This window comes from Melanotaenia boesemani, chromosome 16, assembly GCF_017639745.1.
Source record: "Melanotaenia boesemani isolate fMelBoe1 chromosome 16, fMelBoe1.pri, whole genome shotgun sequence".
Classification (NCBI taxonomy): domain Eukaryota; kingdom Metazoa; phylum Chordata; class Actinopteri; order Atheriniformes; family Melanotaeniidae; genus Melanotaenia; species Melanotaenia boesemani.
In genome coordinates this window covers 1,251,455-1,272,500 of record NC_055697.1, presented here as the reverse complement: position 1 = coordinate 1,272,500, position 21,046 = coordinate 1,251,455, and the positions used below count along the sequence as shown (strand labels likewise).

Here is a 21,046-nt window from a genome sequence, read left to right as displayed (position 1 = left end):
TCCTCTCCGTCACTCCAAGGAGGAACACCATCAGTTTCCAGGTGAGTTCTAAACAGGTGTGTTCCTACCATATATGTTCAATGAGGGTGTTTGTGGGTGTAAACTAGCAGGAAAGTTCAGGAACATGGAGGATTTATCCGCAGATCCTTCTGACTGACCTGTTCATGCTGGATGAATATGGATTTATTTGTACCTTCACACATTCTACATTTACTAGGAAGGATTTCATAAATACGGGAACTGGACTGTCAGATATGTGCCGAGTACTAAAACCACCAAAATCAGAATCCAACCGAGTGCACACATGGACGAGTTATTTGTCTCACATTATCCAGGAATGATAGTCTGGATTTAAGATCCTTGATTTCATACAATCCTCAACTTTCCTGTGATATCTCAAAAATCAAATCAAACTTTATTTATACAGCACTTTTCATGCACGAGAGCAGCTCAAGGTGCTTTAGGTGATAAAACAACAATAATAAAAACACAAGCACACCCAAAGTTTATCACAAAGCACACACACTTAATCATATTTTCTCACACACAAGCTAAACGAAGTCCCAGCCCCACCCCACTCTAAAATAAACTGTCTCTGGTTACACCATCTTTTTTCAATAAATACCTTCTCTTTCAGTCCCGCTGCTCTTTTGTTCATCTGCCTGTGTGATCTCTCAGGTGGTTGCCGTAGTCCAGCTAGAGAGCTTTTTCTGTTGCTGTGGGGTCAGCAGGCTGCAGGCCTTATAAACATGGCTTCAGGTAGCTTCTCACCTGACTAATCTCATTAAAACTGCATGTTCAGACTGGTCTGTGCTCACCACACCACCCAGGAATCCTCATGGTAAAACCTCAATCAGAAAGCTACTGAACCATTAAACATCATAGTCTGATGTTAACATATTAAAGGCAGACGAAGCTGATTTCAGTGCAGGATTACAGGTGTTCAGCAGAATTTGACATTTAGGACTTATAATAGGAGAAATGGCTGCAGCTGCATCATTTCCTGATTCAGTCAACAGTGAGAGGAGGGAAGCAACCATGAACAGAAATACAACAAGTCTGGTTTTGGTTGGAAGCCTCAATAATTTCTGTTTTTTCTAGTTTCACGTCGATGTGCTGAGACTGAGCTACACACGCCAAACCCAGGATGCACATCACCAAGTCCAGCATCTGCTGATGGAGAGGACAGCTTTGCTGTGATAAACCGGCTGTTGATGTTTTTATCTGCAAAAAGAAACCCTGGTTCCAATGAAGGTGTAAATAAATACAACCAGAACAAAATAATTGGCTGAGTTTTTCAGCTAAATTCACTTGAATACACCACAAATATGCCATATTTAACGTTCAAACTGATAAACTGTTTGTTTGTTTTTTTTGTTTGTTTTTTTTTTTAGCAAACACTGATTGACCAGATTTATGGTCCAATAAATCTGGTCAGTCCTCACTTTTCATTTTAATGAGACAAGGACACGGACTGCAGGATGAGGAATTTTTTCCTGTTCATCCTTCATGAAAATAAAATGTGTTGCATTTATTTCTTATTGCTCTGAGTAATTTTAAGTGAAAACATTTTTCTGCAGGCAAACAACAGCCAAAAATTATTTTTCTCATTTGAAAGATAAAATGCGCTGTGCTACTCAGCGATGTTAACTAGTCTCAGTATGATATAAAGACTCAAAAGCCTGTTTATATATATATATATATATATATATATATATATATATATATATATATATATATATATATAAATAATAGGGTTGCCAACCTATGATGCCTCAGTATGAAATCAGATGAATTATTTTACTGCCACCATAAAATGGTTCATATTGAACATTTAACTTTAAAAACTCTGGGGCCTAAAGGGTTAATAGAGCCTCTGTTTCCTGTCCAGATGCTGGTATCTGTCGTGGTGCTTCGTTTCAAACCGTCTTCTATGTCGTATTCTTTCATTACAACTGTCTCCACACAGAGGACACACAGCTTTGTTCTTTACATCTGAAATCATACCTACTCTGTTTTCAAAGTCCACTTTTCATTTAGCCATCTTTTGAGGAGAGGGGTCATTGAAAGTTGACACAAGCCGTCTCCCACCGAGGTAGGTGCTCATTGGCCCGTGACTCACACACCAGCACACCGGCAGTGCTTTCTGGTCTTGTAATATTATGGTAGTGGTGCACTCTATCAGCGGGCCAGCTCTAATAGTGATTAGTTATGATCATGAAGGCCAAAGATCATTCATTAATGGGCTGGATGTGGCCCGTGGGCCTGGAGTTGGACACATATGCTTTAAGAGTAATCTGGATGGTTCTTTTCCTCTTCAGCCTGGTGGACATGATGTCCACGACTTCCAGAGACAATCTGAAATATGGACTGGTCAGACCACAGCAGACGTTTCCTCTTTGGTTCAGTCCGTCTCAGATGATGTGGTCTAGGGTAACCAGCTTCCTCTTTACATGCTAGAGTTTTAACATAGACACCAGCTGTGTTAACTGACCTGGTTTTCTAGAGTCTTCCTAAGCCCACCTGCTGATCTCCTTTACAGAATGATGAGTCAAAGGTCTACGACATTCAGCCTTGCTGCTCATGTCTCCAGATTCCCTGAACCAGTCTGGAGATGATGAAATCACTAAATTCCAAAGAGAGAAATGTTCTTATGTCAATATGGAGCAACATTCCTAAGACTTACAGCAGTTCTGGTAGAAAAAGCGATCCAGCCCAGTACTAGAAGGTGGACCTGATAATCTGCTGGTTGATGCAGCTCAGCTACAACACTGTGTGTAAAACACTTGATACACTGGACAGATGGGGCACTGTGGGGGTAACCATAGCAACAAGCAACACTCACATCATGTGACCTACATAAAGAGAGTCCTCTTTGTTGTCTCCACATTTCCTCCTGGTCAGTTTTTATCCCAATCGAGGCCACAAATAACGAGTAATAACTTCATTCTATTCAGTTTAAGGAAATGAGACTTGCCCTGATCACCTCTGGTGCAGACGGAAGTTAGACCTTCTCTCTAACACTCAGCAAGTCTAAAATTCAGCATATCAGTACATCAAGGTTCCCCAGCAGCCGATAGGACCCACAGAACCGGTTCTAACCATCAGATCTTTACCTCCTCCAGCAGTCCGGATCGGTTCGGATCGTCCAGCACTGTCTGCTTGACGCTGCGCCTCCTCCTTCAACTCCTTCACCTCCTCTTCATCAAACTACGGACTTCTGCTCCGGTCCTGCCTGGGTCCCAGTCCAGTCTTTTCCCATCGGTGTTGGTCAGTGAACGGTCTGTTTAGTCAAAGCAGGACTGGTTTTCTCTCCGCTTCACCATGATTTGTATTCATCTAGTTCCTGTTGTGTTTAGCAGGACATCTGTGACATGCGCAGTGTTGACTTGCGTTTTAAAGGTTAGTCATCACTTCAGCATCTCCAACATCCTGTCGGTCATTAACTTTAACACGTTTGTCATCTGAAAGAAACTCAAACAAAAAGGAAGAACTACAAACAGCTGACAGGACGTCAATCTTTACTGCCCCCCACGGGAAAGAATCCACACTGCAGGTCGTTTCACAGATCAGAAATAAATAGTAATAGTTTCGATCTAAACAAAAATAAAACTAAGAAATAAAACAAACAAATTAATTAATAAATGTTTCAATAAAAAATCATAAATCAAATAAAGGAGTAAATTACTATCTAAAAGTCAATAAAAACAAAGAGCAACATTAGAAAGAGGTCAGCTGATACCTGAACATACTGAATGAGCAGGTTTTTCCATCAATGCCAGGATTCATGGGGCTTAGATTGTGAAAGAGTGGTTCACAGAAAAGGAGACATCATTTTCATACATGGACTAGCCACCACCGAGTCCAGACCTGAACCCCATTGAGAGTCTTTGAGATGTGCTTTCACTCACACAGGTTTGACTGGAATTTAGGTCAAGCTTTCAGCCGAGCCACGGACATCCACAAGCTGGGATGAGATCCAGACATGCTCTGCTAAGATACGGTGTGCTTTGTCCAACAAATGTCAAACCTCAAACTTATAACTGATTATGGGAAATAATAATAATAATAACGAATTAGATTTATTTAGCACTTTATCAAGGCACACAAAACACTTTACATTGTGTATTCATTATTCATTCACCACTGAAGCAGCCAGTCTTAAAATTTGATAAGCTGGAACCTCCCTGGTGAGATGTTCCAGGCACATCCCGTCAGGAGGAGGCCCAGGGCCTTTAACCTGCCCAGGACCACTGGAGGAACTAGTCTCTCTGCTTGCCTGCCTCAGCATTTCCCCGGATAAGCTGGAAGAAGTGACCGACTGCTTCCCTCATGACCTCACCTTGGATGATGAAGATGGACGTAAGAAAACCTATAAACATAATTCTTTTTCCTTTTCCAAGAAAATGTCAATCAATTCTGAAATTAAACATTTTAAACTCCTACTAACCTCTGATACTGTGTGTAACATGTGTGTAATTTAGACCATGTGTATTACATACTATAATTTCTGAGGTAGATAGATAGATAGATAGATAGATAGATAGATAGATAGATAGATAGTAATGATGTGAAATGACAAATGTACTGTTATAGCAAACATTGCTGTTGTGATGCATACGAAGTGTTGGTCACGTTTCTGTATGAGATCATCACCTTCACTTCAGAAGAAACAGAAAAGAGGGAAGACATGGCCCTCACAAACTCCTTTAAAAACTGTGCAATTTGTGTTTATCACATACTCTCCAAATACAACTTATTGACTGATGCCTATCATGTCATTGGACAAGCCTGCAAGTTCCTGCTGACGCTGTCATTCAGTCAAGTAAGAGGACATCATTAAGAGGACTTCCTCTATCCTGAAGCTTGTAAAGAACAGACTGAGGACCACCCTGACACAGGAGCATCTTTAGGCATTTATGCTAATGTCTACAGAAAAAGAGACCCTGATAACGACAGACAACGATGCAGTCATAGACTGTGGCAGAGACCAGAGTACAGCTCAAACGCTTGCTGAATCAGTAGTCAGTACAACTCAGTTGAAGTCAGTAGAGTCAGGCCCACTCTGTGAATTTTAGAGGGTAAGCTCAGCTAGCCAGGGGGACGGGTCAAGGACAGTATCCACTGCCTGGGGGAATGCTTTTTTTTTACCTTTGTGAGGTCACACGGGGAAAGATCTCAGACTCACCCGTTTCAGCACACATTCACTAAAGGTAGAGCAAGCAAGTGAGAGAGGAGACAGAATTTTCTCATTCTTGGGCCTCACACAGGCTATGAGGACACATGACCGTTAGAAAACCTTTAAAGTGTAACTACACCCCCTACTTTTTGAGTAACTCCACCCACTGTCGAATTTGAAAAATACCTGAAACTGCAAGGGTTGGGGTCATAGACTGTATATAAACGATGGGCAGGGCCTCCATGACATCACCCGTAGGTTTCTAAAGTGCTGAACTGAAGCTCAATGGGTGGTTCCCACCTTCGCCATCTTAGCAGCGTCTTACGTGTTGTCATTCCCAGAAAATCCAAAAATGGGGAAAGAGGTGTAGCTGAAAGGGAGACTGTTAAGGTGGGGGTGGATGATTGACACCCATCAACTCTTTGCTGCCTGTAGCTAAGAGCTAACCGGCTAACGAAGGTAGGTCGGCTAAAGCTAAGGCTGCTGTTAGCCGGCTAAAAACCGCGGTTGTGCTGCACTCTCCCTTCTTGCTGCGGATATTGGATGGGGGGATGATTGATAGACATCAGCTCAGCTCACTGGCAAGATGCAAAGCAGCTACGCCACAGACCGTCTTTGAGGTGGAAGACTTTCCCCTCCTGAATCTCCTCAGCTACACATGAACCAGGTGGTCCTGAACCGTATCAGTGTGAGCCGTTAGCGCTGTTAGCTGCCTGTCAGCAGCTCCAGCAGCTCTGGAAAGCTGTGGAGATTCGCAGCAGGTTGTAGCAGCTGCAGGAAGAGCTGCTGGAAGTTGCTGCTGCTACGATTTGAGCTGCTGTTTGTCGCCAGATGAGGATCAGCAGGTAAAGAATAAAGTCCGCTGTTACTTTTACACCCTCAGCAGCACAAATCCATCCCATTGCAGGAATATTTCACCAGAAACTCTGAAAGAATAGAAGTCTGTAACTAGCAGATCTACACCAGATAAGCTCACATCCCTTCATACATGCCTGCAAGTCGAGGACCTGCCTACCTGCACCTGAAGGGATGTGAACTTAACATTTTCTTGTGACGTAGATAACCTCTCTGTCACGAAAAAATAACCTGGTTTTACTCTGTAGAGGGTGTTCAGCCATATTTTACCATATTTTTAATAAACAAAAATTACAAATTTTATCAACAGTATATGTGATTTTCATCACAACTAAGTAAAACTGTTTACAGCTTAAAAATCTATGGGTGCGCTACCCCTTTAAACACACTTACTACACACACACGTTTAGATGTTGTATGTTATGTTTTTATAGTACCAATAACAGTATTTGTGTTAAAATTTTGGTTCCATTGTGCGGTCAGAAAGAAAGCCTCCTGTACCAAGCTCCGGGGCTGAATTTCAACTCCATTTATTATTTTATGGGTATTTTACTGTGTATTCATCGACTGCCCTCCTGCTCCTGTGGCGTTTTCATCACTGATTTTACAGACTTTTATCCTCGTATTAAGCTAGAGAAGGTTTTCATTCCTGGTGATTTTAATCTTCACAATGATCACGTCACATGTAACATGGCTGCAGACTTCCTCTCCATAACAGTCTCTTAACTTTACTCAGCTTGTCTCTGGACACACACACACGGTCCTTGTTGTCCATTTGCTGTCTTGTCCATCCTGGACCTTGTTTTCTCTTGCAGATGCAATGCAGATGTTTTAATTGGGGCTTTTAACAGGCAGTGCTTGGATATTCTAGATAAAGTAGCACCTGTGAAAATGAACCAAGTCTCTCCAAAGAAAATCGTTCCAGACATCTAGTCAGAAAGTACCTCTTTCAACTGAGAAACAGCAAAGCTGAGAACTTTGGTGTCAAAGACTGAACTTGAGATGGTGGTCCAGGCCTTTATTTCTTCCGGTTTGGACTACTGTAGCAGCCTTGTGCTTGTTTAAATAAGAAAGAGCTAAACAGTCTTCAGGCTGTACAGAAAACTGTGACGAGGCTTTTAACTCTCAAAGAAGAGCACATATCATCCTGGTTCTAGCATCTCTCCACTGGTTAAGTCCATTTTAAAGTACTGGTCCTGACTTTCAGAGCTCTACGTTGGCGGGCTCCTCGCTACATCTCTGACCTTATTCACTCGTACCAGGCCGAGCTCTGTGGTCTTCAGATTGGAGGTTACTAGTAGTTCCACGTACACGCTTCAGGGCCAGAGGCGATCGATCCTTTCAGGCAGTGGCACCCAGACTGTTTGATGGGCTGCCTCTTTGAAATGTCTAGATTCTGTCGGTTCTTTTGAAAAGCAGTTGAAAACATTTTTATTCAAACAGGCTTTTTAGTTAAACGAGTGTTTTCTTTTCATGAATTTTATTTCTTTTTCTCATTGTAAAGCATTTTGTGATTTTAATCTGTGAAAGGTGCTGTATAAATAATATTTCCTCCCTTCCTTTCCATAAGAAGTTTCAGTCACATTTCTGACAATAAAGTTGTATTATATCTTAGCTTTACTTTTACGGCTGAACCTAAAACAAACAGACGTAACTCTCAGCTTTCTGTTGGAAGCTGAAGTCGAAAGTAACCTCAGCTCGTAGAAAAACGTAAATAAAGAAATTTATATATAAAGCAAAAAGGGGAAATACTCATAGGTACTTTTAGCTGAATTTTCCATACAGTGAAAGGATGTAATGGTTTATAGTAGCTGGGCTGAAATGACCCTGGTCTACCTGTCATGAGGGTTAATGTGAAGGCTGCAGGAACATTTTAAAGCAGATCATCTACGGAGCTGGCAAAGCTTGCTGGAAGAAAACTGATCCCAAGCTGTAGATGGATGGTTCCTACAACTGACCGGAGAACGGGGAAACGAAAACCAGCAGCTCCAGGAGGGGAACATCACCCTCATCTGCCCTTAGAGATGCCTATATAAACCTAAAGAAATTATTAAAAAATCACACTCACAATAAACCAGTATCAAGCAATTTATGTAGAACCACCTCCACATTTACTGATCAGAACATTTATTTTATGATCTAACATTAGTACAGTCATGTCCATCTCTCCTGGAGCCCCACATTAAATTTAAGATGTAAAGTAATAATCATAAAAAACCTAGTACACAGCTGCAGCAGCTCTGTGAGCCATGCTAACTTTTTAATCTCCCATGAAAAACAATATATAAGCCCAAACAGCACAACACCCCCAACAGCTTTACAAACATCTATTTATATCCACCAAGTCTGACCGAGTGAAATTAAAGCAGCTCGATTATTTTCTGGGGGGTAAAGGGCAGAAATCACCCAGCAGGATGTTTCAGTTCCTCACTGATCAGTCTTCAAGTTAAAGGTATTGATCAGTCAGAGCTGATGGAAGAACCAGTTCTAATACCCATTTATTGCTTATTTTGTCTGATTTTATTTTATTATCAAAATGCAGAAACTTCTCTGTAGCATAACAGGACTGTAGTTGTACCATCACTGAGTGGAAATGTGCAACAGTTTTTTTCTTTAATACACATAAATCCTAGTTTTTGGTAACTTAGAACAACCCACAGAGCTGAAACAGACAATCCTAAACACAGCAGGCTGAAAATGGACACAGCTGTCCTTAAAATGACACTTATAAGTTAAATGTGAAATAACATTTTATTTGTCAGGATAACTGTCTGAAATATATGCTTACACTGAGTTTTTATACACTTATAGACTGTATTTATGTCTACTAAAGACAATGGCCCAACTGCTGCACAAAATAAGCAGCTGCTTCCCAAGTGCAGTTGAGCATGTTGCATGACCAGATTATCACATGACCAGAGTATCACATGACCTCGTTTTCACATGACCAGGGGCATCATTTATCAAACTGTACGTAGCAAAGCAAACTACAGGTGGTGTCTGCGGCGCGAAAACCAAATGCTGCACTTCTACTTTCAGATTTATAAAAGAGTGCACACGCACGTCCTACACCTGTTTCTGTTCATAAGTCAGAATCAACGCTAAAGCCGGTGCACGTCAGGGAGCGCCTTGCCCCACCCACATGGTGGCCACAAATGGTCAGGTGTACGCCTGTAATACATATTCATCACATCGTTTCCATGATATGATGAGATGAGAAGAAGAGTTAAGAAGTGAATTTTTCAGGGTGTGAGACAGAGATCCTGATGGACCACGTTGACAAACGTAAAAATGTTTAATTGGTGGGCACGGAGTGGACATTACTGGTGTCAGAAAGACAGAATAGAGGCAGCAGGTGGAGATGCTGCCGTTGCGGTGGCAGAAGGGAAGACACACCAGAGGTATCAGAACGTACGGCTGGATATCTCAGTCGGCAGAGCATCCGTCTCCCATGCAGGAGACCGAAGTTCGATTCCCCGAGGGCTGAATCGCTTTGGAGAAAAGCGTCTGCTGGATGACAATAATGATGTTGGTAATTTCTTTTAAGTTATAAAATAAATAGGTACAAATACATCTAAGATTAGTAGCAGTTTGTTCAGTGTTAAATAATATTTCTTTCTCGCTAGGTGCTCCAACTGGGTGGGCGGTGCTTCAGATGGGTGAGCGGGGCTCCAGCTGGGTGGGCGGTACAGAGGGACACCATCACCTCTATTAACCAGGTGGACGAGGAGTTGTGGGAAATAAAGAGCATGTGGACAGAGATGAGGACAAAAGTAAAAACATTATGTAAGAATAAATAAAGGAAATCCTCCTCTTGTGTGTTTCGTTAGCGTAGCATCACTTCTAGACCTCCAGCCTCCAGTCTGGTCCCGCTCTGCTGGAACGAAGGACCAAAGCTACTTTCCACACTGACTGCTACATGCTGGCAGCAGACTGGCTCCTTATTTATCTGGATGGGTTTTATAACATGAAGTTTTGTTTTACAATAACAGAACATGTTTTACTGGTTGAGCTTCTTATTAACATCATCTCCTTTTTTCCTGGAAATCCTGGTTTTCCCGAGCGTGGCTCTTAGGAGGATTAATATGGAATGTGTCTTAAATCATTTCTGCAAACAGCTTTAATATCTAACATGTGGTGTGGAAGGTAATAGTGGATTGTGTACAAACGTCTCACATTTCACATCATTTACTTGGTTTTATTCTGGACTGTTGGTGTCGCCGTTTCCTGTTTTTCCAGGTTCTGTGCATACGCCTGGGTCAGAGTTGCCGTGGAGGTAGAAACATTTTCCTGCCAAGTTAGGTTTTTATAAATCCCAAAAGTTGACTATATTTCGTGTACATTGGTTTCTGTACCTACGCAAGCTTTATAAATGAGGCCCCTGATTATCACATGGCTTGATTATCATGTCATACTCCATCTGGGAAGATGTTCAATTTAAAAGTAAAGAACTAAAAGTCCACACAGCGGCCCTTCCTCTCCCAGTCTCCATAGCGTGTGGGCTCTGGACCCCGAGGACCACCTTTTTCCTTAGTGACAGGGTTTATATCATCAGGGAACTCTGCAGGACAACAAGACAAACCATTAAGAATTATTTCAGCTCCACCTGGGTTAAATAAAGATGGTGAGGGTTGAATGTTAAGTTCAAGACAGTAAAAAGCTCCTTAAGATCCTGTAGGTTGTAGATGTTTTCCTGATCCAATGCACCTAATTAAAATAAATGGCAAATCTGCAGGACAGCACCCCTTAAGGATAGACGTTAAACACTCCTGTGCTTGTGTTTGGATAACGTGCTAGGTGCTTGGAGACAATGCTAATTGTTTGGGGAACATACACATTTTTTGGAGAAGATGCAAGGTGTCTGGAGAACATCACAATTGTTTGGAGAACATGAAAATTGTTTGATATGATGCTAGATGTTTGGAGATGATGCTATGATACTGAGATTCCTCTGGGTCATTTCACTCAGAAAGGTTCCTAAAGAAAATTCAACCACACACCAACAATTCATCTCTAAAATCTACATGATTTAAGTGTGTAGCCGCCTTCGAGCAGATCTGAATACGTACCGTGGTAAAGTTAGTTTGAAGTTCGATATTCAGCAGACATTCGGACACCTCGTCATATTTAGCCGAGCCTATACGCTTTGTCATGAAACGGTCTTGTGGTCCTGCTGCCAGCGGAAAGTTAGGGACCGTCAGCAAATCACAGATACCAGAACTGTTAAAAAACAGTATCTCCTCAACCACATGAAATATAAATGTCAAAACAATTTTAAACATTCAACATTTGTTCATGCATGTCGCACAGCCTTTGTTTTTCCATTTTCTTCTCATGCTATTTTATATGAATTTTCTTGTTATTTGCAATTAAAATTGAGGGTCAGTACCACACAGTGCCGGGAGTGAGGCCACACGAGAAGCCCCGCCCTCCATGGCACACCCCCATAAGCCGTTTGTGTTGTGGGAGACCACTTATATGGCCCCCTCCATTCCACCCAGCAGAACATGCATGCCTCCCAGGGCCCTACATGTGTGTGTGCGAAATAGCGGGAAAGGAGAGGGAGAAGGAATGAGGGACTAGAGGGAAGCGAAATTCCCTCCAGAGCAGGGCTGGGCAATTAACTTTAAAGGGGCCACATGAGAAACCTGAATCATGTCAGAGGGCCACAGCAACAACAACTTGAACTTAATTCTGCTCAACTTTCCTCCATTGTAAAATTCATTAAATGATATATTATGAATAGCTGGTACTGGTAATCAGAAGAATAAAACTGTAAATATTTATATCAGGCTTTGTGAAATTGTGGTGCATAGGTCAAATAAGAAACCAAAAACAATCACTGAATCAGTGCAATTTAATTTTAACTTGTTAATCTCCACAGACAATGAAAACAACAAACAACAAGTTCATAGCAATGCAGCAGTACAACGACTTGTAATGTTTTCCTCCTCATTTCACCTTTTCAGTGAGAATAATCCAGTCTGTTCTGGGCTTCAACAAGGACACTGAAATCTGGCTCAATGTCTGAGGAGGCTTTGTGGTGGACAGCTGAGAGGTGGTCTGTTTGGATTTGTTGAACTTCATCACTGAGAATGTACACATACATGAGTAGATCCAAAAAGGACTGGAATCCTCGGAGCATACCTCCTCAGGTGGAAAGTTCTCTTCTTTGAGGGAGGAATAAAAATCCAGCAGTGAGACGGACCTGAAGCTCTGCCAGAAGTGTGTCAGACTGCAGGTCAATAAGTTCTATCTGGATATTACTTGGAGCATTATCCACAGTGCAGTTGAAGGGAGAAGAAACCATGTGCATTTCATTTTCAAGAGCTTTGAGATCTTGATTTTGCCTTGAAACCTCTGCATGCAGTGCTTCTAACATTGGCTGATCGTGTGGCCTCCTTTAGTGTCAGCAAGTGGGTCAGAAGCTTGTCCTTCACTTGGCCTGAGAGAAGCTGCAACTTCCTCATGAAAGCCTTCACTGCTCTGTACATCTCATGCACAAAAAGGCCCTTGCACTGCACTTTGACATTTAGTTTGTTCAGTAGTGCAGTCACATCCACAGTAAATCCAAGGTCTGCCACCCAGCCTTCATCCGAAAGCTCTGGGGTATCCTTTCTTCACACATAAATCCTGAATCTGTTCTCTCAGGTCCCAGACACTTCTCAGTACCTTGCCTTGGCTGAACCACCTGACAGGGCAGTGGTAGCTTATGTCAGCATGTTCCATCTCATTTTCCTCCAAAGATGAATCAAACTGTCTGTAATTTAATGCTCTCGCTCTGATGAAGTTTATTGTTTTAGTTACAGCATCAACAACGTGGTTCATCTTTAACACTGTCTTACACAACACTTCCTGATGTATAACACAATGCAAAAATGTCCATTTCTGCACAGGGCTCATTTCTGTCACTTTATCCTGCATTCTCTTTGAAAGACCAACATTTTTCCCAGTCAGATGTGGACAACCATGTGTTGTCACACCTGCCAGATTGTCCCATTTCAGTCCTAACTTGTCCAACATGCATTTACCTCTGTGAATAAGTCATTACCAGCAGCTGTCCCTTTCATTCACTGCATGGCTGCCAGCTCCTCTGTGACCTGAAAGTTTGCAGTTATTCCACATAAGACGATGAGAAGATGGGCGGTGTCACGCCCATCGCAGCCGTTATCCAAAGTTAGAGAAAAACAAAGTCTGCAGCTCTGTTCTTCAGCTGAAGCTCCAAGTTTCCAGCGATGTCCTCAACCCGCCTCGTCACAGAGCGAGACTTTCTGAAACACGTCCTTTTTCTCCAGTGCATCAGTGCAACAGAGTCCAATAAGCACTCCTTAATAAACTCTGTCAGAAAATGCCCACTTTTTCTGGCGTCTTTGGTGGTGTGAAGTTTGGTAAAAAGTCCTAGCAACGCATCAGACACCCTTGCGCTACTTTTCAGACAGATTTTTGTATTTATCCTCATGTTTGGTCGTGTAGTGGTGACTCAGATTGTAATCTTTTAACACAACGATCTGTGCACCACAAATCCAGCACACAGCTTTACCTTTAATTTCTGTGAAGAAGTTCTTGTCAGTCCACGTCTTGTTAAAAACATGACATTCGCTATCAAACATTCTTTTCTTAGCGTGAGCTGACATCTTGAGGGCAACCTGGCTAGCATCACTTGTCGCTGTTCACCTTCACTCAAAGCTTGCATCACGCACATACGCCAATACGGAAGTAGCATAACACTTTTCAAAATAAAAGCAGCACAGTTGTATTGCATGCACAACATAGATATTTCTATAATCTATGTTGTAATTTATGACTGGCCTTACGCGGGACGGACAGGGACGCACAAAGGGCCAGATGTGGTGTGAGGGTGGTAATATGCCCAGGTCTGCTCCAGAGGATGAGCTGCTGGTTGTAGTAGACACCCCTGTTCCCCGGGAGGCCCCCCAGGGCAGGACGGGCCAGGAGACCTACCACATGCCCAGGGGGGATAGGAGAGGAGGGGGAGAAGGACAGTGGGAGATCCCAGATATAAGATCCACCATCCCCAGGCCTCCCCCACAGGTGCATGTGATCCCTCCTCACATACAAACCTATATCCCACACATCCTGACACATATACACACACACACACACACACACACAGAGAAACCTCTCAGTCACACCCTTAACCCTACCCCAGTGTCTCAGCCTCCCTTCATACCCCGACACCCATCCTGCCCCCAGGCCGTACCCTGAGTCCCGGGACAGCAACCAGACACCAGTGCATGAACCAGCCCACCCGGGCAGGTCAAGCACCCCAGGCACTAGCTGATCCCTCCACCCCCAAGAGAGGGGGCCACTCCTGGGCACCAGGGCCCAGAACACCCACCCAGCCCACCGCAGAACAGTCCGGCCACCTGGCCAAGGGCCAACACCCACTGACCCAGGCCCCACCGCCCGGACACAGAGCCGAACCCACCGTGGAGCAGTCCCGATCCCCACCACAGGAAACCACCTGGGACCACAGCCAGAAGGCAGCCCCTGCCAATATCCAACCCCCAAAGCAACGAGGTCAGTCCTCCACCTACACTAAGTGATGGAACTAAGCACAGGGGACCAGAGGGAATGAGATTCAGCTAAATAGTTCTTTGAGGAGGCAGACATTGTCTCACTACTGATGTGGTCAACTAAGAGATTCCTAAACTGCTGAATACACAGATTATTTTTGTTTTTCCAGTTCACAAGGATAGTTTTCTTTGTGATGCATAATGCTGTGTGTATCATGTGTATAGAGTTAATTGCCATATTAATGTCACCCAAGTCACCTAGTAGACATAGTGCGGGGATTGTAGGAATATTACATTTAAACCATGTTGACATGTCCACACATACCTGAAGCCAGAACCTGCGGACAGGTGTGCAGGACCACAAGGCATGGAGATAGTTGTCAGGTGTGTTTTCATTGCAGTGTGTGCAGATGTTTGATTGTGACAGACCCATCCTGAACATCCTTTGTCCTGTATAATGAGTTCTATGCAGAATTTTGAATTGTATTAGTTGCATATTTGAATTCTTAGTCATTTTAAAGGTGTTTAAACATATTTGTGACCATTTATCTTTATTAAAGTTACTGGATAAGTCACCCTCCCACTTTGAAGTTGGAAGACAGATTGAGTCTTCTGGTTTAGATAATAGTCTATATGTTTTTGATAATAGCTTTGGGGCATTGAGATTCATGAATTCTGCCACCCTAATAGGTAGCTGTAAGTTTAATTGATTAATGGTATATTTTTTACATATAATAGATTTAAGCTGGTGATATTCTAAAAATGTTTTGCTATTGATTCCATATTGTGAAGTGAGAATATTAAATGATAAGAAGTTTCTATTTTCTATTATATGTTCTAACTGTTTTATTCCTTTATTTTTCCATTGAGTAAAATTGATAAGCTTTTTGTTTTGCAGGATGTCAGGGTTGTTCCAGAGGGGTGTAAACTTACATGGAAAAAGTGAGGATTTGGTTATTTTTAGAAAATCCCACCAAGCCACTAAGGAGGAACTGATATTGACGCTTTTAAAACACTGATGTGTTTTGATGGTTGAGCTGATGAATGGCAGGTCAGAGATAAACAGATCCTCACACAATGCTTGCTCTACATCTAACCATGTTTCATCCAGACTGCTAGGTTTAAGCCATTTGGAGATATACTGCAGCTTGTTAGCTAAGAAAACATGATTAAAGTCGGGTAGCTCCAATCCGCCTCTATCTTTAGTCTGTTGTAAAGTTTTTAGACTGATACGTGATGGCTTATTTTTCCATAGAAATTTAGATATATGTGAGTCCAGTGACTTAAACCAGCTGGAGGATGGTTTAGTGGGTATCATTGAAAACAGGTAGTTTACTTTAGATAGAACCATCATTTTAACTGTGGCAACCCTCCCCATGAGTGATATGGGTAAGCGCCTCCACCGTGAGAGATCATCCTCTATTGTTTTAAGTAGCTGGACATAATTTAGGCAAAGCAAATTTATTGGTACAGCACATTTCATGTACAAGACAATTCAAAGTGCTTTACATAAAACATTTCAGCAGGGAGCAGAAAGCAATACAAGTGCATTAAAAAACAAAACAAAGATTAAAAGAAATGCAATTAATGAAATAAAAACAGAAAGAAAATGCTAAACTAAAACAGATAAAATGCAAGAAATAAAGTTCCAGTGTGGGGAACAACAATAATAAAACGATAAATGATAATAAAAAATAATGATTCAGGCTTAAAAGAACCAGCTGCAAATCTGGATTAAAAAAGATTAAATTGATTACATAAAAACAGAAAGAAAAAGCTCAAAGAAATAAAGTTAAGATTTCAGCGTAAAAGAACCAGATCCAGATCTGGACTCTAAATAAAAACTAGTCCATGCAGCAGAGAACAGGTGGGTCTTTAACCGGGATCTAAATAAACTGAGTGTTTAAGCTGATCTGAGGCTTTCTGGGAGTTTGTTCCAGACATGTGGAGCATAGAAGCTGAATGCAGCTTCTCCATGTCTGGTTTGACTCTGGGAACCAGTGGTGTAAGTCTACGTGATACGCAGGTATGCGCCGTATACTAGAAAAGGTCACAAATTTCCGTATAACCACCAAAAAATGCTCAAAGTGACGTTGAGCCGTCTGTCCTGATCCTGACCTGTGTTCCTATCAGCTGGTGGCTGGTTGCTAGACAGATTAAAGAGTGGCGGATGAGAGGAAGAAGAAGATGCAGCAGCAGGAAAAGAAGAGGAAAAAGATTTTTTTGGGCGGTATGAGTAGTTAATGGAGAGGGAACGCAAAGAAAAAACATGAAAAGAAAACAAAGTCAAATCCCACTGTTTCAGTGTGTCAGTGAGTGTGTTGCTACTGGTTCTGCTTCCACTGTCGATTCGGGGGACGCTGCAGTTACACACTTACAGGAGGGAGGAGAGCCTGACGCTGTCGTACAACCTGGGCCGCGTTTCAGAAAGTTTAGTGAAAACTGAGTTGGTGAACCCAGAGTTGCGCTTTAAAATCAGTTGGTTAACCCGCTTTCTGAAACGGGGCCCCGGTAAGTCTCTGTGTGTGTGTGTGTGTACGAGATGAGCAATCAGGTAGTGATTTCAGGTGTGTAGGTCACATGACTAAAAAGCTATTGAACTTTGACATTAAAAATCCCAAATAAAATAGCATGCAAAGAAAATGATGAAAATAAAGACTGTGCAACATGTGGCAGGACTAGATGAGCAATCAGGTGTGTGTAGGTCATGTGACTAAAAAGTTATTAAACTTTGAAATATTGAAAAACTAATAAAAAATAAAAATATTTAAAAATAGTTTGAGATGAAAATGGAAAAAACAAAGGTTGTGCAACATTCACGGACAAATGTTGAATAGTTTAGACATATTTTTGTAGTTTAAGAGATATTGTTTTTTTGTCATTCTGGTATCTGTAATTTACTGACGGTCCCTAACTTTCTACCGACAGCAGACCTGAGGGGTATTACACGAAACCAGAATAAAGAAATCCAGGATAATTAAGCAAGCCCAGCTTGACCTAGCTTGCGCGGCCTATCCTGGCTTAATTGGTTGCACGTCTGCTGAGCCAGGATGAGAAGGTGCTGCTAGGTTAAGCCAGGTGAAGATAGTTGGGATAAGTGCGTGTGCACGGCATACTGAAGCAGACCTCGCGATCGCTCACAGAATCACCGATGGGGAAATGGATAAAAGCCGCTGAACAACAGCTCCTGACGGAGTTCTCTGACGAAGTTAAGGATATTATAAGGAAAAAAGGCAAAACCAATGCCATAAGTAAAGAACGCAAGAGAGCCTGGCAGACAATAGCCGACCGGCTCAATGCGTAAGTAGTCAAAAACTGTACAATTAATAAACAGTGCTCCACTGGAACTGTCATAATTAGGCTACAATTAAAGGATTACTTTTCAAATCCACTAACTGTTGTATACTTTAAGAGTGACAAGCAGGTGCATGTTACTCAGGAAATGTAGAGTATGATTAGGTGCAAACAATTATCCACAATGTGTCATTTAATCTATTTTCCTCATGTAACGTTTTTATCTATTTTATCTTTCTGTCCTTCATAAAGGACAAACCTGTCTGGCCATAAAAGGACCTGGCAGCAAGAAAAATTAAATATAAGAACATTTTGCAGGCTGGTAAGTGACTCCAAAGTAGATAACCGTGAACAAATGAGGTGAATAGATGAGGTGTCTGCTGACATGTTCAATGTCTGTATGATTGTAGCAGTTAAAAAAAGGCCTATAAACTGGCACAGGGGGCGGCCCACCAAGCCAGGATGTGACTCCAGCAGAGGAACTGGCCTCCATTTAAATAAAGGGAGGCCAGTGATGGAGGGGATCCAGGGAGGGACAATAACTGACTCTGTCCCAGCCACAGAAACTGTCCGCTTCATACAAGGTACACAAAGTACTGCAATTCTACTGCACATGGAACACAATCAAATATAATATAGTGTCTGACTTTGGATAACCTTGCAGTGTCTGGGAACACAATTACACTTTTGGAGCCACCAGAAGATGATCCGGTTAGTACAGTGTCTCCAAATCACAGGCTTGGTATGTTCTGTGAAATCTTAATCCGAGTCCTCTCGCTGCATGTATACGGCAGGGGGAAGGCACATCTGCAGCTGCAGAATGCACGTCTGCAGATGAGGAGACTGTGTCATGGAGTCCAGAAGGCTTGAGGCATGTCAGTTTTATGGGATTGGCCTGCTTATTTATTCCATGAAGGATATGAAGTCAGTGATGTGGTGCTAATAGAAAATGTGTAGCAGGACCCGGATGCTGCACAGTCTCCTAAGCGGCCTGGTAACATTGTGAGTATTGGCTAAAGTAAATCTACGTTATGAACAAATCCTGCTGTGCTAACTGACATTTCCTTTACAGACTTCACAAACTGTCAGAACGCTTTATTCAGGGCACCTGGAGAGAGAGATGGAGCTGGCAGATGTTAAAAGCTGACTCAAAAAGAGCAAGCTCCAAGGAATGGAGCTGGATCTTGAGATTAAACGCCGGACACTCAGAAAACTGGACCTGGAAATCCAGTAACTGAAAATCTGTATCTCTCAATGACATAGTCATCTCCAAAGGCCAGGGGATGTGAGCTGTCCCTGAAGACTCGTTCATGTCTGAATGCTCTTCTGAGGATGCGGGCTTCCTCGTCCAGCACATCCTCTGAAAAAGGGCAAGCCATTATGAAGAGGGAACAGGTGAAGGGGAGTTGGACCTGAATATTCTACATTGTCTTCATCACGGACTTCTTTGAATACACCTTTGTAACCTCATCCACTGTGTTTTGTAATCTCAATTAATGCAATAAAACATATTTATAAAACCTCTGACAGCAATTTGACGAGCAGTCTTCATTAGCATAGCAATATAACACTTGGCCTGAGTAATAATACTGCAACTCGAATCCATATAAAAAGGCTGTTGCGATTACGAACAGATTTGGATTAAATGTACAGTGACTGTATGTAATATTTTAATACTGGATGATTAAAATGACGCGCCATACTTAGGAAGACCATGGACATGCTGTAAAACACATTAATTCCTCATAGAATTGACGTTGGACATGCAGGTAGTCGCTAGGATTAATCTTAGCCTGAGCAGTTAGCCTGGTCTGGAGCAGGCTAGCTGCAGCGGATAAATCACCACAGTAACTTGGCCGGGTTTAGTTTGAGCTGCTTTCATGCAACCGACTTAGGGCTAAATTCAGCCAGGATAACCAACATATCCCGGCTTAATCCCTTATCTTGGTTTCGTGCAATACCCCTCAGAAGACCGTCTCATCGCGCTTCTCAGCGCCGTGTCACAGCGGCACAGGGTCGGGGAAATAATGACAGTTGACTGGGTGTCCGGATATCCGTTGAATATCTAACTTCAAACTAACTTTACCACGATTGAATATGTCCGTGTGAAAGTCGTCCTAAACTTCTTACTCACTTTCTAGAACATCACTGCTTTTCTCCTCGGAGCTGTCAAAGCGTCCCTGCGGGGTTTTAGGCTGCTTCAGCGGCTCTTTGTCCTTCACTGCTCCGCTGGCTGCTCGTGAAAACCCTGAAGCAAAAACAGAAGTTTTCAGTACTACAGAAAACTCTGCAATCACAGTATTGTTTTATTATTATTGTTATTATTATTATTATTTTCGCTAACTGGGCACGTACGTCCAAACTATTACACAATGGTACATGTTCTACAACATGTATGATGGTTTTTTGTTTTTTTTTCTCCTAGAATTAAGACAAGCCCTGCTGGTAAATAAAGGTTTGACATTACTGATGGTCGGTTCCCGAACTACTGCTGCTACTTAGCTAATATTAAAACAGTACAAACCTGTGAACACCGACTCCACAGCGGAGCTTTTAAACACGGCATGTCTGCTGGATAACCGCAGAAATGACATGTTTACTGAAATATAAAGAAGAATTAATAAGAGTGTCGTTCTTTGACTGTCGCACACTTACACAAAACTGTTATGTTGCGCTTTGTTTACGTCATGTTGCATCATCACGGTGCGACGCGAAGCGATTATAAGCTGGTGTCATGTAATGATTGGTTATCGCCACTAGAGAGAGGCAAAGTTTTTTTTTTAAACTTTATTTCAAAGTTGGTCGAATACAATCAGAACAGAATAATTTTCAACATGCTGGCAGACAAAGTCAAATATAAATGCTAGAAAGAGGCAAAGTGAAGTCTGTCCTCCATGGTGCTCCAAAATAGACATTTCTTTTTAATAGTTTTCATCACTTCATCACTTTATTTTTATTTGATATTTAACGATTAAAAGTGGAAGTGATCCGTAAAACATCGACAAAACAATGCATACAACAAAGTTATTTTTTCATATTTATTTTTTTGTTACTTCAAAGTTGTATAAATGTTGTCTAATGTTTGTTTATTTTTATTTATTTATATATTGTGATGGTGTGTCGGCATGTTGTCCCAGGAAAAAAATACATACACATTCAAACTCACAAGAACTCACAGACA

At 42.0% G+C, this 21,046-nt stretch overlaps 2 protein-coding genes across 4 annotated transcripts in view; both read right to left on the bottom strand.

Annotated features, from left to right (window-relative positions):
* Nucleotides 1–3,481, bottom strand: part of cep68 (centrosomal protein 68) — a 13,543-nt gene extending 10,062 nt beyond the window's left edge. For 2 of the 3 annotated variants that reach the window (XM_042009705.1, XM_042009704.1), the window contains exon 1: nucleotides 3,117–3,481. The gene's annotated coding sequence lies outside the window, so the exon portion shown is untranslated. The remainder of the gene's footprint in view (nucleotides 1–3,116) is intronic. The other variant, XM_042009707.1, reaches the window with a different exon arrangement.
* Nucleotides 3,482–10,198: 6,717 nt separating this feature from the next.
* On the bottom strand, nucleotides 10,199–20,541 carry sdhaf4 (succinate dehydrogenase complex assembly factor 4). Its single transcript, XM_042010414.1, has 3 exons — nucleotides 20,390–20,541; nucleotides 20,000–20,113; nucleotides 10,199–10,595 (listed from the first exon to the last, which is right to left on the bottom strand). Exons 1-3 carry the CDS (start codon nucleotides 20,457–20,459, stop codon nucleotides 10,486–10,488), a joined length of 294 nt encoding a protein of 97 aa, XP_041866348.1. The 5' UTR covers nucleotides 20,460–20,541; the 3' UTR covers nucleotides 10,199–10,485.
* Between the last annotated feature and the right edge of the window lie 505 nt (nucleotides 20,542–21,046).